This window comes from Electrophorus electricus, chromosome 23 (assembly GCF_013358815.1).
Source record: "Electrophorus electricus isolate fEleEle1 chromosome 23, fEleEle1.pri, whole genome shotgun sequence".
In the NCBI taxonomy this organism is placed as follows: domain Eukaryota; kingdom Metazoa; phylum Chordata; class Actinopteri; order Gymnotiformes; family Gymnotidae; genus Electrophorus; species Electrophorus electricus.
In genome coordinates this window covers 4356321-4375598 of record NC_049557.1, presented here as the reverse complement: position 1 = coordinate 4375598, position 19278 = coordinate 4356321, and the positions used below count along the sequence as shown (strand labels likewise).

General features: G+C 41.0%; 1 protein-coding gene across 5 annotated transcripts; it reads right to left on the bottom strand.

Moving 5' to 3' along the window:
• Positions 1 to 231: 231 nt before the first annotated feature.
• Positions 232 to 18506, bottom strand: slc38a5a (solute carrier family 38 member 5a). 5 transcript variants are annotated; one of them, XM_027015979.2, is made up of 17 exons: positions 18277 to 18506; positions 16409 to 16495; positions 16201 to 16320; positions 15398 to 15479; positions 14507 to 14622; positions 12730 to 12803; positions 12446 to 12538; positions 12048 to 12129; positions 11724 to 11806; positions 11459 to 11517; positions 11063 to 11314; positions 10742 to 10821; positions 10426 to 10526; positions 10192 to 10307; positions 5069 to 5213; positions 1657 to 1760; positions 232 to 1564 (listed from the first exon to the last, which is right to left on the bottom strand). In XM_027015979.2, the coding sequence occupies exons 3-17, from the start codon at positions 16248 to 16250 to the stop codon at positions 1460 to 1462; spliced, it is 1542 nt and encodes a 513-aa protein (XP_026871780.1). In that variant the 5' UTR covers positions 16251 to 16320; positions 16409 to 16495; positions 18277 to 18506; the 3' UTR covers positions 232 to 1459. The 5 variants fall into 5 exon arrangements, with proteins under 5 accessions (XP_026871780.1, XP_026871782.1, XP_026871781.1 ...); XM_027015981.2 differs by lacking the exon at positions 18277 to 18506 and adding an exon at positions 17970 to 18081; XM_027015980.2 differs by lacking the exon at positions 16409 to 16495.
• Positions 18507 to 19278: the final 772 nt, after the last annotated feature.

Below are 19278 nucleotides of genomic sequence, written 5' to 3'. Positions count from 1 at the left end.
CTCCCCTCCATCTCCCTGTCTCCTTGACTCCCATACCGCTCTTTGTATTACTATTATTTATTTTATTTTTAACTGAAGGACCTGGCCCTGTAGCACAAAGCAGAGGCCACCTGGAAATTGTTAAGTGTTCTTCTCCCCCTTCTACATGTCCATTCCTGAAATTATGGGTTGAACAAATGGGTTGAACTTGAAAATTGTCAATGGAAATTTAATTTTTTGTTTAGCATTTCTTTCATTTTCAAAGATGTCATTAAAAACAATAAGACACAACCTAGTCAAAATGAACTTTTCTATAATCATGTAACATTTTAGACACAGAGTGAGATGCAAGTGGATAAAACTCAAAAATGGGATTTTAATGAAAAGCACAAAACAGGGCATGACTAATCATTTTGAGCTCAACATTACTGAATAAAAGGTTAGAAAATTTAATATATATACAAATAGCCAAATAAGAGGTTTTAGGCACATTTTACAATGTAGGCAAAACTGCTTTAAATTATTTATACACTATAAATTCATATAGAGGTATTTTTCATGTTAAGTATTGCAAAATTTGTTAAAAAAATCTTTTAAGTACACATGACATACAACAACACATTGGTTGAAGGGTACAATATTGAACAGAAAATCTGTTTTAGCACAAAGAGTCTTCAGCTTGCAGCTGATAACCTTCATATTAATGCATGTTTGGTGTACCAAAATAATTCATAAGTCCTATAAATATGTAGATTGTGAAAAAATCTTCAAATTGTTACCCAATATTTCCTGTACTAAAGTAGATAGCTGGAAACCTTCAATAACCCTTGAACCACAAACACAAAATGAACAAACACAAACTAATCTTTAAACAAACACAAAAATAAACCGAATAGGAAATGCTACTGTAGCTATAAAAGGAAATTTGTGCTCTATGTGTATTAAAATAAAAAAGAAGTATTAAATCATTCATAGAACAGACATGCTCGTTTCCTCTCCTAATCTTTCAAAATCCTTCATGCTGTTCTGTAATAAATACATTTTAGCTCTGTAGTATTCTAGATCTTTGTGTGGTATCAACAGATCAGATTCAGTTATCATACAAAGATACTGAAAACATCTAAATCAACTCAGTATAAATATACTTCTTTCCCTAAAAGATCATATTACAATGGCTATTAAAACTGCTATTAAAATTATATTTAGGCCTATTTATATCCAAAACATATTTTTACACAAATTTAAAATGTATAAAATGCTTTCCTCAGAGGTACATAAACGCCTCCATTAATGATGACCGTTCTGAGACGTGTTCTGTATCCAAGATGGCCACAACTGACAAGACCAGCAGGCCCAATGCTCATACTAATTAAGCTGTGCATTATTCATTGTGGGCAGCCAGGACATGTTTGGGTTCATCCAATCACAGGGCTGGGGTTTGGCTTCTGCTGTATGCTGCTGGTCTCATTTCTCAGGGCTATTAGTGTCCCTTCATGTCTGGTGAATTCCCAGTCATCCATTTCTGTATGATTAAGCTGATGCTCCCGAACATGAAGACGAAGCCCAGCCCTGAAAACATAAATGCCTGGAAAAGAAAAGCAGAAATTAAAAAAGCATTAAAAAGTATATAGGTAACAAAGGAATCAGAGAAATAAGTGGGTGGTGGTGTATATTTACCAGGATCTTTGGCCTAGACTTCACTGGCTCTTGGGTGTGAGGGATGAGTCGGATATAGAATATTCCAGGCAGTATGAAAATAAGACTGGGAGCAGTTGTGGCCCCTAGAAGTTAAGCAGTGAAGACATCTTTCAGTCGAACTCTCAAAAGCTCATGGCAAGACCTTCCTCCATGTCTGCAACAATACCTCATTAATATCCTAAGTGTTTTGCTGCAATAAAACAGCAATAGGCCTCAGAACAGCTCTTACATAGTTTTAAAGGGATCGCTCAACAAAAATATTCCCTTTACACTAAATATAAATGATCACCAATGACTGGTGTCCAAATTTTGCTTCAAGTGATATAATTTGGGAAAGCAGTACGAATTGTACAATAAATTGTGACAATGCCCCAATCCCCAACCCCGCGCCAGTGGCCTCTGTCATATGGCGGCAGCTTTGCACATGGCATTTGTTTATGTTTTGGTCTTTTGTTTCACATGGTGGTATGTGTTGCACCACCTGTGGTTGTTATGTTCTTATGTTGTGCCTTTTATAAACCTGTTTTGTTTCTTTGACCGTTGTTGTCATTGTATGTTATGTTGGCTTTCTTTGTACTCGTCAGTGTACTTTTGTGTTCAGTTTCGCTTTTGTTAATTTCATTAAACTCTTTAGTTGGAGACTCGTGTTTGCTTTCTCCTTTTTTCCTGCACATTTTATACCTGTTTCATAAACATGAAATAGAAAAACAAATCAGTGATTCAGGGTTCACGATACCTGCAACTACTGTTTTAGGTATTAAAATGACTGTTTTGTTCATTTTCATAGTGTTAGTGAATATAACAAAAAACTGCATGTGTTTTTATTGTCACGAACATAGGCATCAGAATGCTGTATGTCCTGCGCTGCAACGCAAGAATTCACAGACTGACAGCTTGCTATTGAACCCATTTTAGCCAATTAAGGAGTCTGATGAGAGGTGTCCTGTGAAAATCCTGAGTGGTACAGGTGCTGCACAGTCCATGATCCTAGAGTCGAGAGAACTCCACATCTGATTAACTCGTGCCTGGAGAAAGAAATTCTCTGAGGTAGTGGATCTGTCTGGTCCCAGGTTTTTCCCACACTTTGTTTCTAGGCATGAGCACCCTTGCTCTGGCCCTTTTGGTATTTGCAAAACCCTTTGGCACATGCTTCAGAGTTTTTATAGCATCTAACCCAGGAACTCTTGATACCCATAATTCCCCTGAGCTGACATGACCTGTTCTGTGTCACTCATGCTAGAAGCCGTCAACTATGAAAAGGCCATGGCAAACACGGCTGATCCAGCTTTGTGTCTAGCTCTATTTTCGATTGTTGTTATGCTTGTTCTGCTGTTAGTTCATGTTTCTGACCTTTGCTAGTGTATTTCGAAAACCAGCTTGGATTGCCATTTTTGTGCCTCTGCTAAAGTAAATAGTGTACATAGTACTTTGTTTTGTACTTCAAAACAGGTTAGTGTGTCCCTTTTGGTTCACTTTTTGGTTTCACTAGGTCAGGTTAGTCACTCCTTGTACAGTGTGTTTTTGTTGTTGTTTGTTTATTTGTTTTCAGCATTGACCACGCCAAAGTAATCTGGTGTGTATGTCTTCTTGTCCTCTTCATATTGTCACATATCTTCAATACAACTATCCGTTATCTCCTATTTGTGTCATTGCATTTGTCATTCGCTTATCCATAGTGCTCCACCATTACAGTTCAGCGGCCCACCACTACCATCCTTTTTGTTACAGGTTCAACCTAGTCTGTGTCATAACAATAGATAACAGTATTGCATACAGAATAAGAAGATATGTCTATTTGAGATTACCTAACAGTGACACTTTTTGATGCATATGTGTGCTGATTATGACAGGCAGCTGCAAGATGCTTATCAGTGAGTATAAACTTCCCTTCAGGCTGGTGGCAGTTCATTCTTGTCTTGAGTTGCATAGCTGAGCAAAGGGCTTGAAATGATCTTTGTGGGTGGGGTGGGCCAGTTTCCCTTACTTATTAGCTAGAGTAGCATTGAAGCATCTGTGCAATGCTAGAAGTGCTGTCTTTTACACCAGACATGTCTGTTGATCGACTGCAGTTGTGACATGTAAAGTGGCCTGAAAGGCCCATGTAGACAGCATAGCTTCTAGTAGTTGCCACAAATTAGATGTAGGTACTGACATGCTTTGAACATGCTCTGAACCCTACCTCATTTGGATGAAACCCTCCATGCATTGTGAGGAGTTTCCTTGAGAAGGATTAGTGAGTCGATGTGTCATTTACTTCTGGCGTACAACTTGATGTCATCCATGTAGAGGAGGTGACTGATGGTTATTCCAACCCATAGGCGGTATCTGTAGTCACTCTTGGTGATGTTTTTAACTGAGGGGGTTCAGGCCTATTGTCACGCCCGCAGACTCTGCCTTGCTCGCTCCCTCGCCTCTGGTTATGTAGCTCTTGTTGTCTCCATCCTAAGTTAAGTTACTCACTCTGTTTACCCTCGCCTTTCTCCTGTTAAGTATTAGATCCTATGTGCTTTCTATCTGTACTCCAGTTTACATTGCCCTCCTAGTTCAGTTTCGTCTAGTTTATTTCTACTCTCCTGTCTGCTGTTCGTTGTCTCGTTGCTTTCGTCTACATTGCTTTCCTGATCTGTTATTGCCAGTCTTTGTGTACTTTCATTCCTCATTGCTTCGCTCCCTGATAGGCTCCTTTCCCCTGGTTCAGTCATGCAAGTGTTTTGGTTTTCTTCTTAGTTCTGTTCCAGGACCTACCAATTGTGTGGGGGCAGGTTTTCTGCCAGTACTTGGATGGAACTGCCCCTTTCTTGGGGTCCTTCAGAATCAGGACTGTTCTTCAGTTAACCATTAAGGGTGTGTTCCATCCATTAGCAGCTGGTTCATTTGTGCTGCCAGGTGTTCAGGAAGTGAAATTAGCTACTTCAGCCAGTAGGCACAGACCATGGCAAATCCTGAAGCTGTGCAGCTCTTCGTCCTTGAGACCCTTTCTCAGACATCTGTTAGTGTGATTGTTATCGGATCCTGTTCAGGGAGTTTGCTGTGGTTTGCTCTCAGATTCAACAATCACTGGACATTGTTGTTGTGGGATCTCATTCTGCCTTTTCCAGTATTGCTCAGTCTCCAGCTTGGTTGGATTGTTCCCATGCTGTGACCCTACCACAGAGTACACTTTAGATGGCTCGTGGGAAAACATCATGTTTGTTCTCTTGTGAAGTTCAGGTCGGTAATCAGAGCTGTTAATCTTTGCTTGGCAGTCTCCAAGGCCTCCATACTCCAAGGTATGAACAGCATGTTGTACTTCTCAGGTACATTCATCACACCTTTCTATATATATATATATATATATATATGACACTGTGCGTGTGTGTGAAACCAATAAATGTAGGAAAGAATAGCTCACCAATGAAGCCAAAGATGTCTTTGATGTTGGGCACGAAGATGACAAGTACATTGACGAAAATAAGCAGGCCTATGGCCATGGAGATGTGGGTAGCCCAGCAGAAGGGCTTATTTGGACAACACAGCTGCAGCATGGTTCGGCGAATCTGAACATGCAGAGAGAGAGCCAACACTGTAATCAACAATTAGGAGAAAACTGTCACGATGGGCCGGCCTCCTACTGTGCAGGACACACCCACTCCATACAGGGTGCCATACCACTAACCTGCCCTATTCACAATCACCTGCCTTTTGACAGGAGACCCCTGCTCCTCATTGTCACTATATATTCCTGCAGGTTTGGAGAGACAGCGCTGCCTCAAGTCCCCCTCAGTGCAATGCTGATACTATGAAGACGCTTCGTCTTAAGAGCGGTTTCGTATTATCGCATTCCTAATGGAAAATAAAGAACAAATCTGTTCTACTTCGCCTCTCACTTCATCTGTGCCACCTACATCACAGAATGCGCAGCCTCCAGGAAGCGAAGCAAGCAGCCCTGACTGGGCTCACCTGCTGGCTGCCCTGGAGCAGCAGCGGCAGGAAAACGGGGAAGTTTTATCAATGGTACAGACTCTCAGCCAGTACGTCAACCGCCTGGCCATGAGCCCCAAGGTACAAACAACCACCCCCGCTAGCCCTCCAGTGCCTGAAGAGGTGAAGGGCTTGGTCGCCTCCCCTGAGGCGTACGGAGGAGATCCTGAAACCTGCAAAGTGTTCATGGTTCAATGTGAACTGTTTGTCAGCTATCAGTCGCAACTATCCAACTGTGCCAAGGTGTCGTTTATTATCTCCTGGCTCACAGGTAAGGCTCGCGTCTGGGGAGCGGCTCTTGTCACTAATAATTTACCACTAATGAGTGATTACACCAGTTTTGTGATGGAACTATGAGTGGTGTTTAACCATCCCCGCTAAGGGAAGCTCTGAGGACAAGCGCTTTTACACTTCAAGCAGGGATTGAGAGCTGCGGCCGAGTTCGCCATGGAATTTTGGACTCGGGACATGGTGGAACAAACCCGCGCTGATCCATGTGTTTGTAAATGGATTAAGGGCAGAACTGCTACAGGAGAAACGTTGGTGTGCACAGCAGAATTCCCCACAAGACATTACCGGACCCACCAAGCAGACCGACAACCCTGGGAAGCCCATGCAGCTGGATGCAGCAGGGGTACATCCCAGGAGGGGAGACCAACAAAGAGGCAAGAATGCAGTGAGTTGTTCCCAATCTCACTCTGTTTAAAGTGCCGGTGAAGGTGTCATTCAAGCGTCGGTTACTTTCTGCCTCTGCCCTAGTTGAGTCAGGGGCAGTGGGGAATGTCATGGACTGGGGTTTTGCAAAGAGGCTAGGAATCAAAGCCATCGACCTACCCTCTTCGCTAAGCATGCAAGCCCTGGACGGGAGCCTGTTAGGCCCTGGCTATATCACTCATGTCACTCCCCATGTTCTCCTCTTCACCCAAGATGGACACTCAAAGCACATCGCCTTTTCTCCTTCCCTCCCTGCAGTGGCTGAGGACTCACAACCCATAGGTGAAGTAGATGGAGAACTGAATCCTGCAATGGGCTCCCTCATGCAGCCAGAGGTGCTTCCTGAACAAGGCGGTGCCGCTAATGGTGACCTCGATAGAGGGCCCCGGAGCCAATTTAGCAGGTCCCTATTCCCCAGGTGTATGTGGACTTGGCACAGGTTTTTAGCCCTATGAAGGCCACACAGCTCCTGCCCCATCAGGACAGGGACTGTGTTATAACCCTCAAGGAGGGCGCGGTACCCCCCAGGTGCAGAATCTATCCCCTCTTCCAAGAGAAGAACGGGCAATGGTACAGTACATCAAGGAGGCACTGGAACAAGGGTACATCCACCCCTCTACCTCTCCAGCCTCAGCCAGAGTCTTCTTAGTAAAGAAGGACGGGGGCCTAAGACCTTGCGTGGACTACCAGGGACTCTACAAACTGCTGGTGCAGTACCCGTATCCCTTCCCCCTGGTTCCAGCAGCACTGGAACAGCTGAGAGGAGCCAGGTTTTTCACAAAATTGGACCTGTGAGGTGCCTATAATTTAATTTAATTTAATTCGGGTCAAGGGGTGGGTGGGGGGGACGAGTGGAAGATGGCCTTCAGCACATCTACTGGCCATTATGAATATGTGGTCTTAGCATACAGTCTGGCCACAGCTCTATCGCTATTCCAGACTTGCATTAACAAGGTTCTTGGAGTTCTTGGGAAGATCTGTCATTGCTTATATCGATGACATTTTGATCTGTTCCTCCTCCTGGAACCAACATGTGCAAGACATGCGGGCCATACTATGAACCCTGTTGCAGAACCAGTTATACTGCAAATTAGAGAAATGTGAGTTCCACTGTCAGGAGGTGGACTTTCTGGAGTACGTCATCCAAGAAGGGAGTGTATGCATGCAACCAGGCAAGGTGGAAGCAGTGATGGCTTGGCCTAGACCACTCGCACAAGGCACTACAGTGTATTCTTGGCTTCGCCAACTTCTATCGGAGGTTCATCTGATCCTTCAGTTTGCTAGCAAGGCCCCTTACAAACCAGCTCCTGGGCCCCACCCAAAGGATCAAATGGACCTCTGAGGTTGAGAAGGCATTTGAAGAGATGAAGACTGCTTTCTCAACAGTGCTGGTGTTACGACAACCTGAACCAGAGAGACTTTTTGTGGTGGAGGTGGATGCCGCCAACATAAAAGTGGGTGCTGTACTATCTCGGCATACAGGAGAGAGGTGGTCTATGGCCTATCGCATACTTCTCCCAAAAACTGAGTCTCGCAGAGCGGAACTACGGCATTGGGGATGGCGAGCTGCTGTCCATGAGGCTCGTCTTCAAGGAGTGGAGGCATTGGCTAGAGGGAGCGCGACACCCTTTTATTCCACAACCTGGAATACCTCCAGACTACCAAGAGACTAAATGCCAGACAAGCTAGGTGTTTTTTCTCCAGGTTCCATTTCCAGGTCACCTATAGGCCTGGGGAGAAGAACACTCGAGCGGATGCACTCTCCAGGCGACACAATGTGGAGGCCCTGTCGACCAGCTCAGAGCCTGTTCTCTCCCTCATGCTTTTTGGCATCTCTAGAGTAGGAGTTGGACTGCCAAATAAAGGCAGCCAACCCGTATCCACAATGCCCACCTAATTGCCTCTACGTGCCACTGAATCATCGGGGGCCTCATCACGTGGGCGCATACATCTTTGGAGACAGGACACCCTGGCGCTACTTGCACCACACAGCTGATCAGAGTGCGCTATTCGTGGCCGGCAATGAACAAGGAGGTGGTGATGTGGCTTCTTGCACTGACTGTGCCCGCAGTAAAACGCCACGCGTTCCTCCAGCAGGTAAGCTTGTGCCCTTGCCTACACCCCTCTGACCATGGTCCCACCTGGCGGTGGACTGTCACGGACCTACCTGTTTCAGAGGGCAATACCGCCATCCTAAGTATCATGGACTGGTTCTGTAAAATGATTCCTTTTGTCCATTTAGCAGCCCTGCCCAGTGCGCTATAAACAGCAGACGTATTCCGCCAGGTATTCAGACAGTTCGGCCCACCTGAGGACATCGTGTCAGATCGCGGCTCCCAATTCACATCGCGGGTATGGAAAGAGCTGTTAGGTAAACTGAACATCATGGTCAGCCTAACATCCGGCTCTCACCCTCAGACTAATGGGCAAGTGGAGAGGGTGAACCAAGAACTTGGTAAGTTCCTATGCCTCTACTGTCAGCACCACCCAGAGACATGGAGCATGTACCTCCCATGGGTGGAGTATGTGCAGAACTCTCTGCACCACACGGGAACTGGTCTCGCCCCATTTGAGTGTATGTTGGGTTACTAACCGCCTCTCTACCCCTGGGACACCCCTGCGTCAGAGCAGCTGGCAGTGGAGAGATGGTGCAAGGAGAGTGAACGGACCTGGGAGGATGCGCACCAGAGACTATGTAAGGCGATCGCTACCTACAAGAAAAAGGTGGACAGAAAATGGGGAGAAACCCCTCAATTTGTGATTAGACACAAGGTGTGGGTCTCAACCAAGGACAGCCATGCTGGTGCCACAGGCAAGACGATGTATGAGAGCCCTTACACCATAAATGACCAGATCAATGAGGTGTCCTACAGGGTTGGCCTCACAGGGAGCAGTCGGGCATCCCAGGAATTTCACGTGTTGGCGCCGAAGCCTGTGACGGAGGGTCCCCTCGCCAAAGAGGAAGCTCCTTCGGGTGACCTGCTTCCACCTCTGGAAATGGAAGCGGGCCCAGTGTATAGGGTGCAGACCCTGCTGGACTCCCAAAGGAGAGGGAGGGGACTGCAATACTTGGTGGACTGGGAGGGGTATGGCCCGGAGGAGTGCAGTTGGGTTCCGGCCTCCCAGATTTTAGACCCCGACCTCGTTATCTACTCCCATAGGCTGCACCTGCTGAAGCCTGCCCCGAGTCAGCAGGGCCGGTTGCGTTCTAGGAGCCTGGCAGGGTCTTTGGGGGGGCGGCGGCGTTCTGTCATGGTAGGCCGGTCTCCTACCGAGAGCAACACACCTACTCCAGACAGGGGCCATACCACTAACCTGCCCTATTCACAATCACCTGCCTTTTGACAGGAGACACCTGCTCCTCATTACCTGTCACTATATATTTCTGCAAGTTCGGAGAGACAGCGCTGCACATTAGCGGTCGAAACCTCAAGTGCCCGTCAGTACAACGCGGATACTACAAAGACACTATCTTGGAGTAGTTTGGTATTATTGCATTCCTAATGGAAAATAAATAAGTCTGTTCTACCTTGCCTCTTGCTTCATCTGTGCCACTTGTCACAAAAACCACTGCTAGAGGGCTATACATTTGACACAGTATTCACATAATTTGCATCAAGAAGCATTTTGGATAGGTGAAACAAATAGCTTTAACCACTTAAACTCCAAGGCCCGAAAAGAGGGATAAGACTTATTCACAGTTTTGTAACTAAATACCTTAATATTGCTTTCAGTGAAATTTGTTTTAACTGAATGATTACACTTTAAGATTAAAAACTAAGCACAGCCTGGAGTTAAAAAGGCTAATGAGTGTGTAAAATGTGCATGTCTGTGTCATACCGGGAACAGAACAACAGGAACAGTGAGGGTGACGGCAACTAGCACTGCCAGACGCACGCATAAAATCAGCGTATCACTTGCACTGTAGCTCTTTAGAAGCTCATCTTCCACATTACCTACACACACACAAAAACAGGCCTATAAGACAGTCGATTTGTGCACATAATCTGCACCTACATTTACTCTTTATTCTTTCCTGTCCATCACACAAAAGCACATCAAGCACAAGCTCACCGTAGAAAGTGAGGTAGCCAAAGACTGCAGTTAGTAAGTACATGATGAACATAGCCAGTATGGAGATGTTAGCCACGTTTTGCATCCGCTTCTTGGTTGGTCTGGTGTAAAAAATGGAAAAAAAATCAATTTTTAAATGATGCTTCATAGTAGTTTAAACAGTACAGCATTTAACTCTGCACAAAATGTTGCATGTTACAATATAATCTTAAATAGAAAAGAATATATAATACTGTATTCAGAAAAATATATATTAATTCCAAAAACATGTAATCTCAGTACTATTGCTTGAAGTGAGATACAAAGAAAAATGTACTTTCTGAGCTCTGTGTAGATGGGTAAAACCTCAGGGTGACACACAAATGCAAAGGCCACAATAGGTATGCTGTATATAGCCTGCATGAAAAACATAAGTTTTCAGACACTTTCAGAGCAATTATGGTGTCCTACTTTTTCACACATGACATTTTAGTTTGGTTTATTTCTAAATTAGCATTACAAAAATATATTAACATATTTGAACATCATGTATTGATCACAAGGTGGCCCTTATTATGAAGGCTGACTGTTAGGAATTGATGCTTGTCTCTCATTATAGCATATTTGATTTGCTGCAAGAAGAATTGTGCCCCCTTACCTCTGGGGTGAGGGTAAACATTTTAGCTTCACGGCAGTCATGAGCTGTATGTGAGCTAATCATCACAGGGATGAATCTGGGAATAAAGTCACTGTCGTTGTGTGATCTCATCAGTGTGGTGAAGGGTGTGGCCATGAAGTCACTGTTAATGTGTGAGCTCATCACTCTGGGATCGAGTGTCTTATTTCCATTGTTTGAATATGGGTCAATGCTTTTAAGCGGACACTCCATGACAAACTTCTTAAAGATGACCTGTTGAGCCATAAAAGATATAAAATAGGCTTACAAAAGGCATCCTAAATATGTTTTATTTAACCAGTTGTTTATACTTTGATTAATGGATAGGTTAGAAGGTCAGTGGATGGATGGATGGGGGGATGGATCAACAAGACTCACAGATATGAGGAAGAAAACCATGCACAAGAGGGAGACACCACTAGTATAACCAAGATACCCTGAAAGTGGTGTAATATTAAAGCAGTTAAGGCAAAAATGTGAAAGCATCTTTAATATGCAGATGGGAAACAATTAATTACAGTACTATCAGGCATATATTATACTCCTACAGTTGAAGCTTATTCTAAAACAGGTGAAACGTTATGACGACAGTTGGGAAAAAACGAGGCAACCCCCCCCAAACAAAACAGGAACACTGACGTACCTAGCCGTCGCATAAGAGCCAGGGGTAAAATCACACAGACACTGACGATTGTGATCAGGTAATTCCCGTCCACATACCATCCGCTAACAAGACACAAACAACACCCAACAGGGAGCAGGTTGAGCCAAGCAAAACAGCATGCCCATGCATCAATGGCATGATTAAAGGTCATGTTCCTCCTAACTGACATGGTGAAACATGTCCGATATAGAGCGAAAGGCACTTTGTTGGCTAGGCATGATTGCATAATTAATCTGGGTGGTATCAACAAGACTGTTTTCTGTATGGTCATGATGACCATGTCAGAGATCTTCTATTTCTTACCCAAAGTCTTTTTCTTTACCTAAGAGACCCAATATAACAAAGGGCAGCTCAATCTTCACAATATAGAGGTAGGTGGACATGGCTGTCAGAGCAACACAAAAAACAAAACAAGATTACATCAGGTAAATAAATGAACACAAACTCGGCATGCTCACAATGCATTGTTGTAGGATCCAAGGCAGTATCAGTCTTTTAAAGCCAAAGAGAAAACTACACAGTCATGTTAACATATTTTCCCTTTTGTTGTTCTATCACTTTTGCTTACATTTCATACCACTCCTTTTTTGTTATAATCCAACCTAGACTGTGTCATAACCACAGTGATGTGTGAGGGTCACTGCTGATGCTGCTCGACAACACGCATAGTTGTTAATCATGGTCAGCTAATCAAACCTCACCTCCAATGTTATGAATGGTCACCACACAGGCAGCAATGATTTTTCCTGCCTGTCCATATGCTCTCAAACCCAACATTTCATATGCTCGAGTGCCTAAATAAAAGAAAAGAAAAGAAAACAAAAAAACCCAAAAAACATCAATACCAAAAATGAAAATCAATAAACCAATAATAAGGATGGCAGGCAGGCATGTGGAGATTCTATTCCTGAAGTATTAGGCTATTAAATAATAAAATTAATTCATATAAAACGTTTACTAAAAGCTAAAAATCTAAGTGTCTTACCAACCACATCGGCACTCTTCAGGAGCAGGTGGATGGAATATGCAGACATAACAGCGATAAGTATTAGCAAGATTCTACAATGCAAAAAAACAAGTGTAACAATTTCAGTAAGACTCCATCTCTCAGGGTGCACCAAACATAGCACCTTCTTATAAATCTTAGAAAACAATGGCTTGATCTATCTCAGCAATTTCATCAGTTGAGCAAGATTAGTCATATTTATTGGTTTACTGAAATTAGGTTTATACTTTTAAAACTTTTTGACTCAACAAACTGAACCGAACTCAACAAATGAACTTTACTATTTTGAACCGAACTCAACAAATGAACTTTACTATTTAACACTTTCAAAGTGGGATGTTATTTAGATTTTTGGTACAAACAACTGTTTGAGTTTATGTAGGGATTTACTGTATATTTGCTCTATAGTATTTGCTCTTCAGAATCTTATAGTTTTTAAATCATAAAAACCTATTCTGTAAGTAGTTTAGAACTAGTAACAATGCAAGGCAAAAAAGCTGTCTTGTAATAATCTTACTACATATATTAGACACAAGCCAAAGACGTTTTCTGTCCTCAGGATTACTCTTTTTTTTAATTAATTTTATTGGGTTGCACTGCCACCTCCTGACAAACAACAGCATCCAGGCTTATGTATAAGATCATTTCACCTCTGCTGAATGTGAACATAATGCATAATTACATGTAAACATAATACATGATAATAAAAGGCTTATAGAAGTCAAAGCTCAGAACAGTTTGAGAATTATCCATGGCATTATAATCTCCAAAGTGCAAATGTCATAATGTACAGATGGAGTAGACAGGCAGCTTCTGGCATGATTCTACCCTGAAATGTGATCTACAGGAGGTGACAGGGCTTGTGTGTGCGCATATGTATCCACCCTGGTATATACACATATACACGCACCATGTGAGACTTTGATAAACACATATCATTCAATACAATTATCAAGTTTACTCCTGCAAAGGCAGCAAAAGAAACAAGCACAACCAGTTTCACCGAGTTCTGGATCCTCAAATGAGCAGGTAGCCTTGTGCAGAAAGTTACAATGCTTAGGTGACCATGATTTCAGTGTTTTAGCTCCACTGGGCATTGGTTTTCCCAAATAAATTATTGAGAATCTTTGAGAAATTCTGAATCTTTACATCTTTTTAACAATTTAAGGACCCATCTTTATATGCATGCTTTTATTATTGATTAAATCTGTTATTTTACTGTATGTATGTATGTATTTAACTGTGAAAAATACATTTTCTCTGATCTATTTTGGTTGCCTAATCTAACCTTATGTGCCCGCAATAGTAAAAATGCCTGTATAGAGCATCAGTAAATAGCTTTCTTTATTTTAACTAATTTCCACATTTAGAAATAGTGGTGAAGACATCAAACTGTAGTATATGTACAAGGCCATCCTTTGCCTTGATGACAGTTGCATACTCTTGGCATTCACTCAAATAGTTTCAAAAACAGCCATTATTTAGAACTATCTTAAAACAAATGTATGTCTTTAAATGTCTTTAAGATAACAAAAAGCATACATTTACCAGGTGTGTGTGTGTAACTGCAAACAGAGCAAGCCTGAGTGCTCTATTATGAATACTTTTCCTTAACCGAGACTGCTTGCTTATACTGAGCTTTCTTTCTTTCTTTCTCTCTCTCACACACACACACACACACACACACACACACACACACACACACACACACACACACACACACACACACATACAAATCCTTGTCATTTTCACTCACAGGAAGAGGACAATACCAGTGTTGGCCATAGCATAGGCCAGACCCAGAATGCCACTGCCCATGATGGCATTACTCAGATTGAAGATGGACATCCCAAATGAAGTCTTCCCCTCGGACTGTCAGAAACATCAAACTTAATTATAGTGTGCTGCAACCACAATAACAACTTTTCTTACAGGAACCCATCATACATCATGCATAATTAAAAAGAGGTCTTGATATTCATTTGTTAATGTTAAAGTATACTATTCAGCAACTACTGTGAGTTTCTTCACTACACTGGATAATCATGTAACCATACTGAGACAAATATATGTAGTTTCCAGTGTAAGGGAACCTGGATCCAGCAGTGTCTATTTGATTTGTCAGGGGTCAACTAAGACCTCACCTAAAACTCAATTCTAAACATGACCCTACCTTTAAACCTAATCTTAACCATAATTGTAGGTTTCTATTTCACTGTGTTTTGTTATGTTGACTGAATTTTGGAACTATTGGTTAACATGAGAAAAGAAGAGTGGAGCACATTCAAGTCAATATTTGATGCTATATTTGAATGAGACATAGCAAAACATTTGGAAATCCAATGTAAGACAGAATAAAATTTGACACAATATGAGGACAATGAAAATCAGTTCTCCAGGGAGGAACTGAGAGCGTTTGCAAGTTTGCATATGCTTGATTATTTATTTATGACACATTTGTTTGCCCAAAAGCTGTGATTTTTTTAAAGAAATGTTATCAACAAATAAGCCTATGTGATAATCCAGGAATGTTGTGATGTTTCATGTTCAACTTCATACGTTTTGAGGTGGAAAGGCTTGCAAAAATATGAACCATCACAAAATTCCTTAGACATCAAGAAACTGGGCAATCTGAAATAATACTTACATCTGTAAAATGTGTTTTTCCATTTTCCTCCATTCGGGGTAGGAAATGCTCATTCACTTCCATGTTTGAAAGGGAATCAAACCTATGTAACATAAATAGAATATGCATGAATTTTGAAATATGAGAAAATTGGGTTTCCATCATTATTTAAACTAAAGGGATGAATGTACTGAAAGGAGGAAAGTACGTTAAATGAAATTCACAGGTGTTCATTTCACCTTCATCTTTATGAGCCATCTGGCCACACGCCACGTTTACACCGTCTATTGCACTCAATTATTTGATGATGCACTGAATTATGCAACGGAATGCAAGCGAGTTTAATTCGCAAGAGTCGCGATGTAAGTAGCTAGTTTATGTTTAGTTGGCTAGCTACATCTTTAACGTCAAATTCCATCTAATCATTTAGTATCTTGAGTTCTTTTACTAAAAATAATTATTAATAAAAGCCTAGCTAGCTACAACCTGCTAGATATCAAAAGCGAGTCCTGATAACTAACTTACTAATCTAGGTTAGCTAGCGTTATCTAGTTTTCGTGCTACTATCCATATAATAACACTGTCCAACGATCATCGCCTTCATCAGTGACTTTCTAAGTACAGAATTATGTTTAAAAAGTACTTTAAACCTTAAAAATATACAGTTGATGTGATGAGTTCGAAGGTCTACACAAGCCAGACCTAGCTACTTAGCTAGGTTATATAGATAGTTAGCTAACTTAAATACAAAGTGATTTTTTTGTGTTGATGAATGTATGGGAAATATTTTCATGTTGTATTTTGACCAGATAGCTGAAACATACCCGGCGTTCTTCTCACTGTTAGATTTGTGGTGACTATTAGGAAGCTCCATGGTGTCTTGGTAAGTATTGTTTTGAATTCGGTTGTCAGTAATTACGCTCCACTAATGACAAGCTTTGAGTCTGGAAAAAAAAAAAGTTTATCGCAAAATTTTATCTTTTGGAAGTTTTTCAGTTTTTTCTTTTCCTATATTTTGGTTAAGAATTGTACCTTTGGCTAGTGAGTTCCTGTACTGTCAGACTGGCTTCTTAGCTTATGTGAGGAGGAGCTGTGTGTTTTACCTCATACCATTCCAGGCTGATTAGAGAAAGAAGGATTAACACCATGAAGACAAACAGGGAGGAACAAGTGTATGTATATGTGGGTGTGGGGGGCATATTTTTAGCTTTTTGTGGGGACCAAATTTCAGCTCAGCATAAGGCAGCAATAGGTGAAGATAGAAAATGTTAGGGTTGGGTTTGGATGTAAGGTTCCCTAATTAATTAGCCGCAGTAATATATAAATGAATGGAAACTGAAATATAGTAATGTATTACCAGACTACAATGGTTTATTGTTTATTTCCTCACTTTGTGACGTCAATGCAGGAAGTTTGTGTGTATGTGTGTGTTTGTGGTGGTGGTGGTGGGGGGGGGGGGGATCTGTTTATCTGTCTTTCTGTCCGTGTCTGGGTGTGTATCCTACTTGGCATTTGTAATGAGATTAAGAGATCAGGCTTTTATAGGGGTTGTCCATGTGCACCTGTTACAGTAAGAGCACATCAGAGACAGGTACACAGGCCAGAAACAGGAGTCATTTAAGTTTTTTATTCTCCAGAATATTATGTTATTATTATGTATGCCAAATTGATTTATTTCTGTTTTATTTATGAAAATCTGAAACAAAATGAAGTACTCTGTCATGAAACAAGAAATCAAGAACAAGTTCATATTTAGTTAGTTAGCTTAATGTACTATCCCTAGGTTACTTTCCATTTCTCAATGTCCCTGTGCTGTCTGAAATACTTATAACAATAAAAGATTGAGTCTGTGAATTGTGTTCAATGTTTAACTATTGTCCCACTCATTTGAATCCAATAATGTCAGCACTGACAAGAAATATAGAATCCAGACTCAGAAATCTGTTTGGTTTTTTATACACTACATTTGAACAAGATATAAGTTTGAGCTTAGCTACCCTAGTGGTGCTAACAGAATTTATGAGCCCCAATTCTCTGGGCATTAAAAATGCAATACATTGGCACATTTGGGAACCATGTTAGGTCAACGAAATCTAAACTGTACATTCTGTGCTGGCTGTGGAGCTTTATAGAATTCCATCCAATCTTGAATGAAAAAAATGCAGGCATTACTCTGATTACAAGAGGTCTCAGTGTTTAACATTTCCACCTAATACTCCTTTACATATTACATTTGTAGTCCAGAGTTGAGCTCAGGTGTACTATGTAAAGAAATCACTTATTGATTAGAGTAAAAGAATGATGCTTAAATAGCATCACATAACAGGATGATTACACAGTGCCCATGAATCATACAGGAACTGGTGGATGAGCACAATATTCTGACAAAATGCAGTGCAGAGTTTAAATTTTAGAGAGATCTTATGTAAGAGAGTTCTAAGCTAATATTTAACTTCAGGACACCAGCTCTAATTTAACCTGTATGAATGACACATTCAAATAGAACTGACTGATTTTATCACAGCTACAGAAAAGAGTGTCCAGATGAAATATAAGCATAAAATGTATAAAAAGCATACTATACTATCATTACCTTTGAAACACAATGGCCAGCATTATATAGATGATATGTGTGTATATCTTAAGCATACACTTTGTTTTATTGTTTAATTTCTGTAAAACCCTCTCTAGCTACTTGAGTTTCAGTTCATTCTGCCATGTGGCCATGTGGAAGACTTCCTGTTTGAGATGAAACAGCTAACACAAAAAAACACACAAATAACAAAAATCATGAAACATATGAACAATTAAATACAGAATACACTACATTGAGAGGACGGTTATTCACTGGCGTCATTAGCTTAACCATTATACTGGCTAGAAGAATTAGTTCTCCTTACCTTTCTTCCTCTTAGAGATCAGTGCTCAGAACATTAGTCAAAATATTTGATGGGCTCCCATATACTTTTCTCCCAGAGTGATAGTGATGGAGGACACCTTTTCAAAACCTAACTGAGGAGAGCAGGTAAAATAGACAAAGGAAGATAGAATGAAAAAGATAGAGAGGGAATGAGAGCTAGGACATGAGCGAAAGTGTGAGGAAGTATTCTTGATTAAAAAAAAGCGGGCTCTTTGCACTGCCTCCAAACTGTCAGCCAGCCCCCCTCTTGAGCCAAACACACCTGCCTTTTAAGCAGCATTGATCTCTGTATGTTTTCCGATAAATCATTTTAGAGCAGTGCAAGAGTTTATTATATATGAAGCTTTCATGTGTTCATGTACTTTGTCTTTAAAATTAATGTTTTAAAAAGAATATGTGAACATTTTCAAGTAGTTCGCTGTAGTACAGACAGAACATCATTGGTTTAAATATATTCACTGTGAATTCCATAAAGCCATTGCTTAAATTACTTCAAGTGAATAAATTCTCAAGGAGGAAAATGAAAGTGATAATAAAACTAGAATCTGGGGAAGATTAGATTTTAGTGTTTTGTATCGCATTGAAAAGCTCTCGCAAATCAAAGTTTTTTCTATTTTTTGTACTATTTTGAACAAAAGTCACAAAACTTTTCAGACAGCCACTTAAGATATATTAGGAAGTCATGTTTGCAAAAGTTTAATAAATCTAAACAATTATGATTGTCTATGATTACTATAAAATTTATATTTTCTTAATCATTGTGATTATTTATTAATCTCAAATGGCAGATCACCAACTGCATATCACAGAGTCCTGCATACAAGGGTATTTAGCAGTTAATTTGCTCAAATTTCTGCTAAATGCTACAAGTACCGCATAGTGTTATAACTTTATTGACTTGCTTCTTCCAGACCATCTTAGGGTTATCCTCCTTGTGATTAATGTATACCATATTAATCTATTTTTGCACCAGAAATTGCAC

Coding starts and splice junctions, on each gene's coding strand:
- slc38a5a (XM_027015979.2), bottom strand. CDS start 16,250: ATGGAGCTTCCTAATAGTCACCACAAATCTAACAGTGAGAAGAACGCC. Junction 11,807..12,047: donor GGTAAAGAAAAAGACTTTGG/GTAAGAAATAGA, acceptor GTGTCTTGTTAG/CGGATGGTATGTGGACGGGA. Junction 10,822..11,062: donor TGTTTACCCTCACCCCAGAG/GTAAGGGGGCAC, acceptor TTTTTCATGCAG/GCTATATACAGCATACCTAT.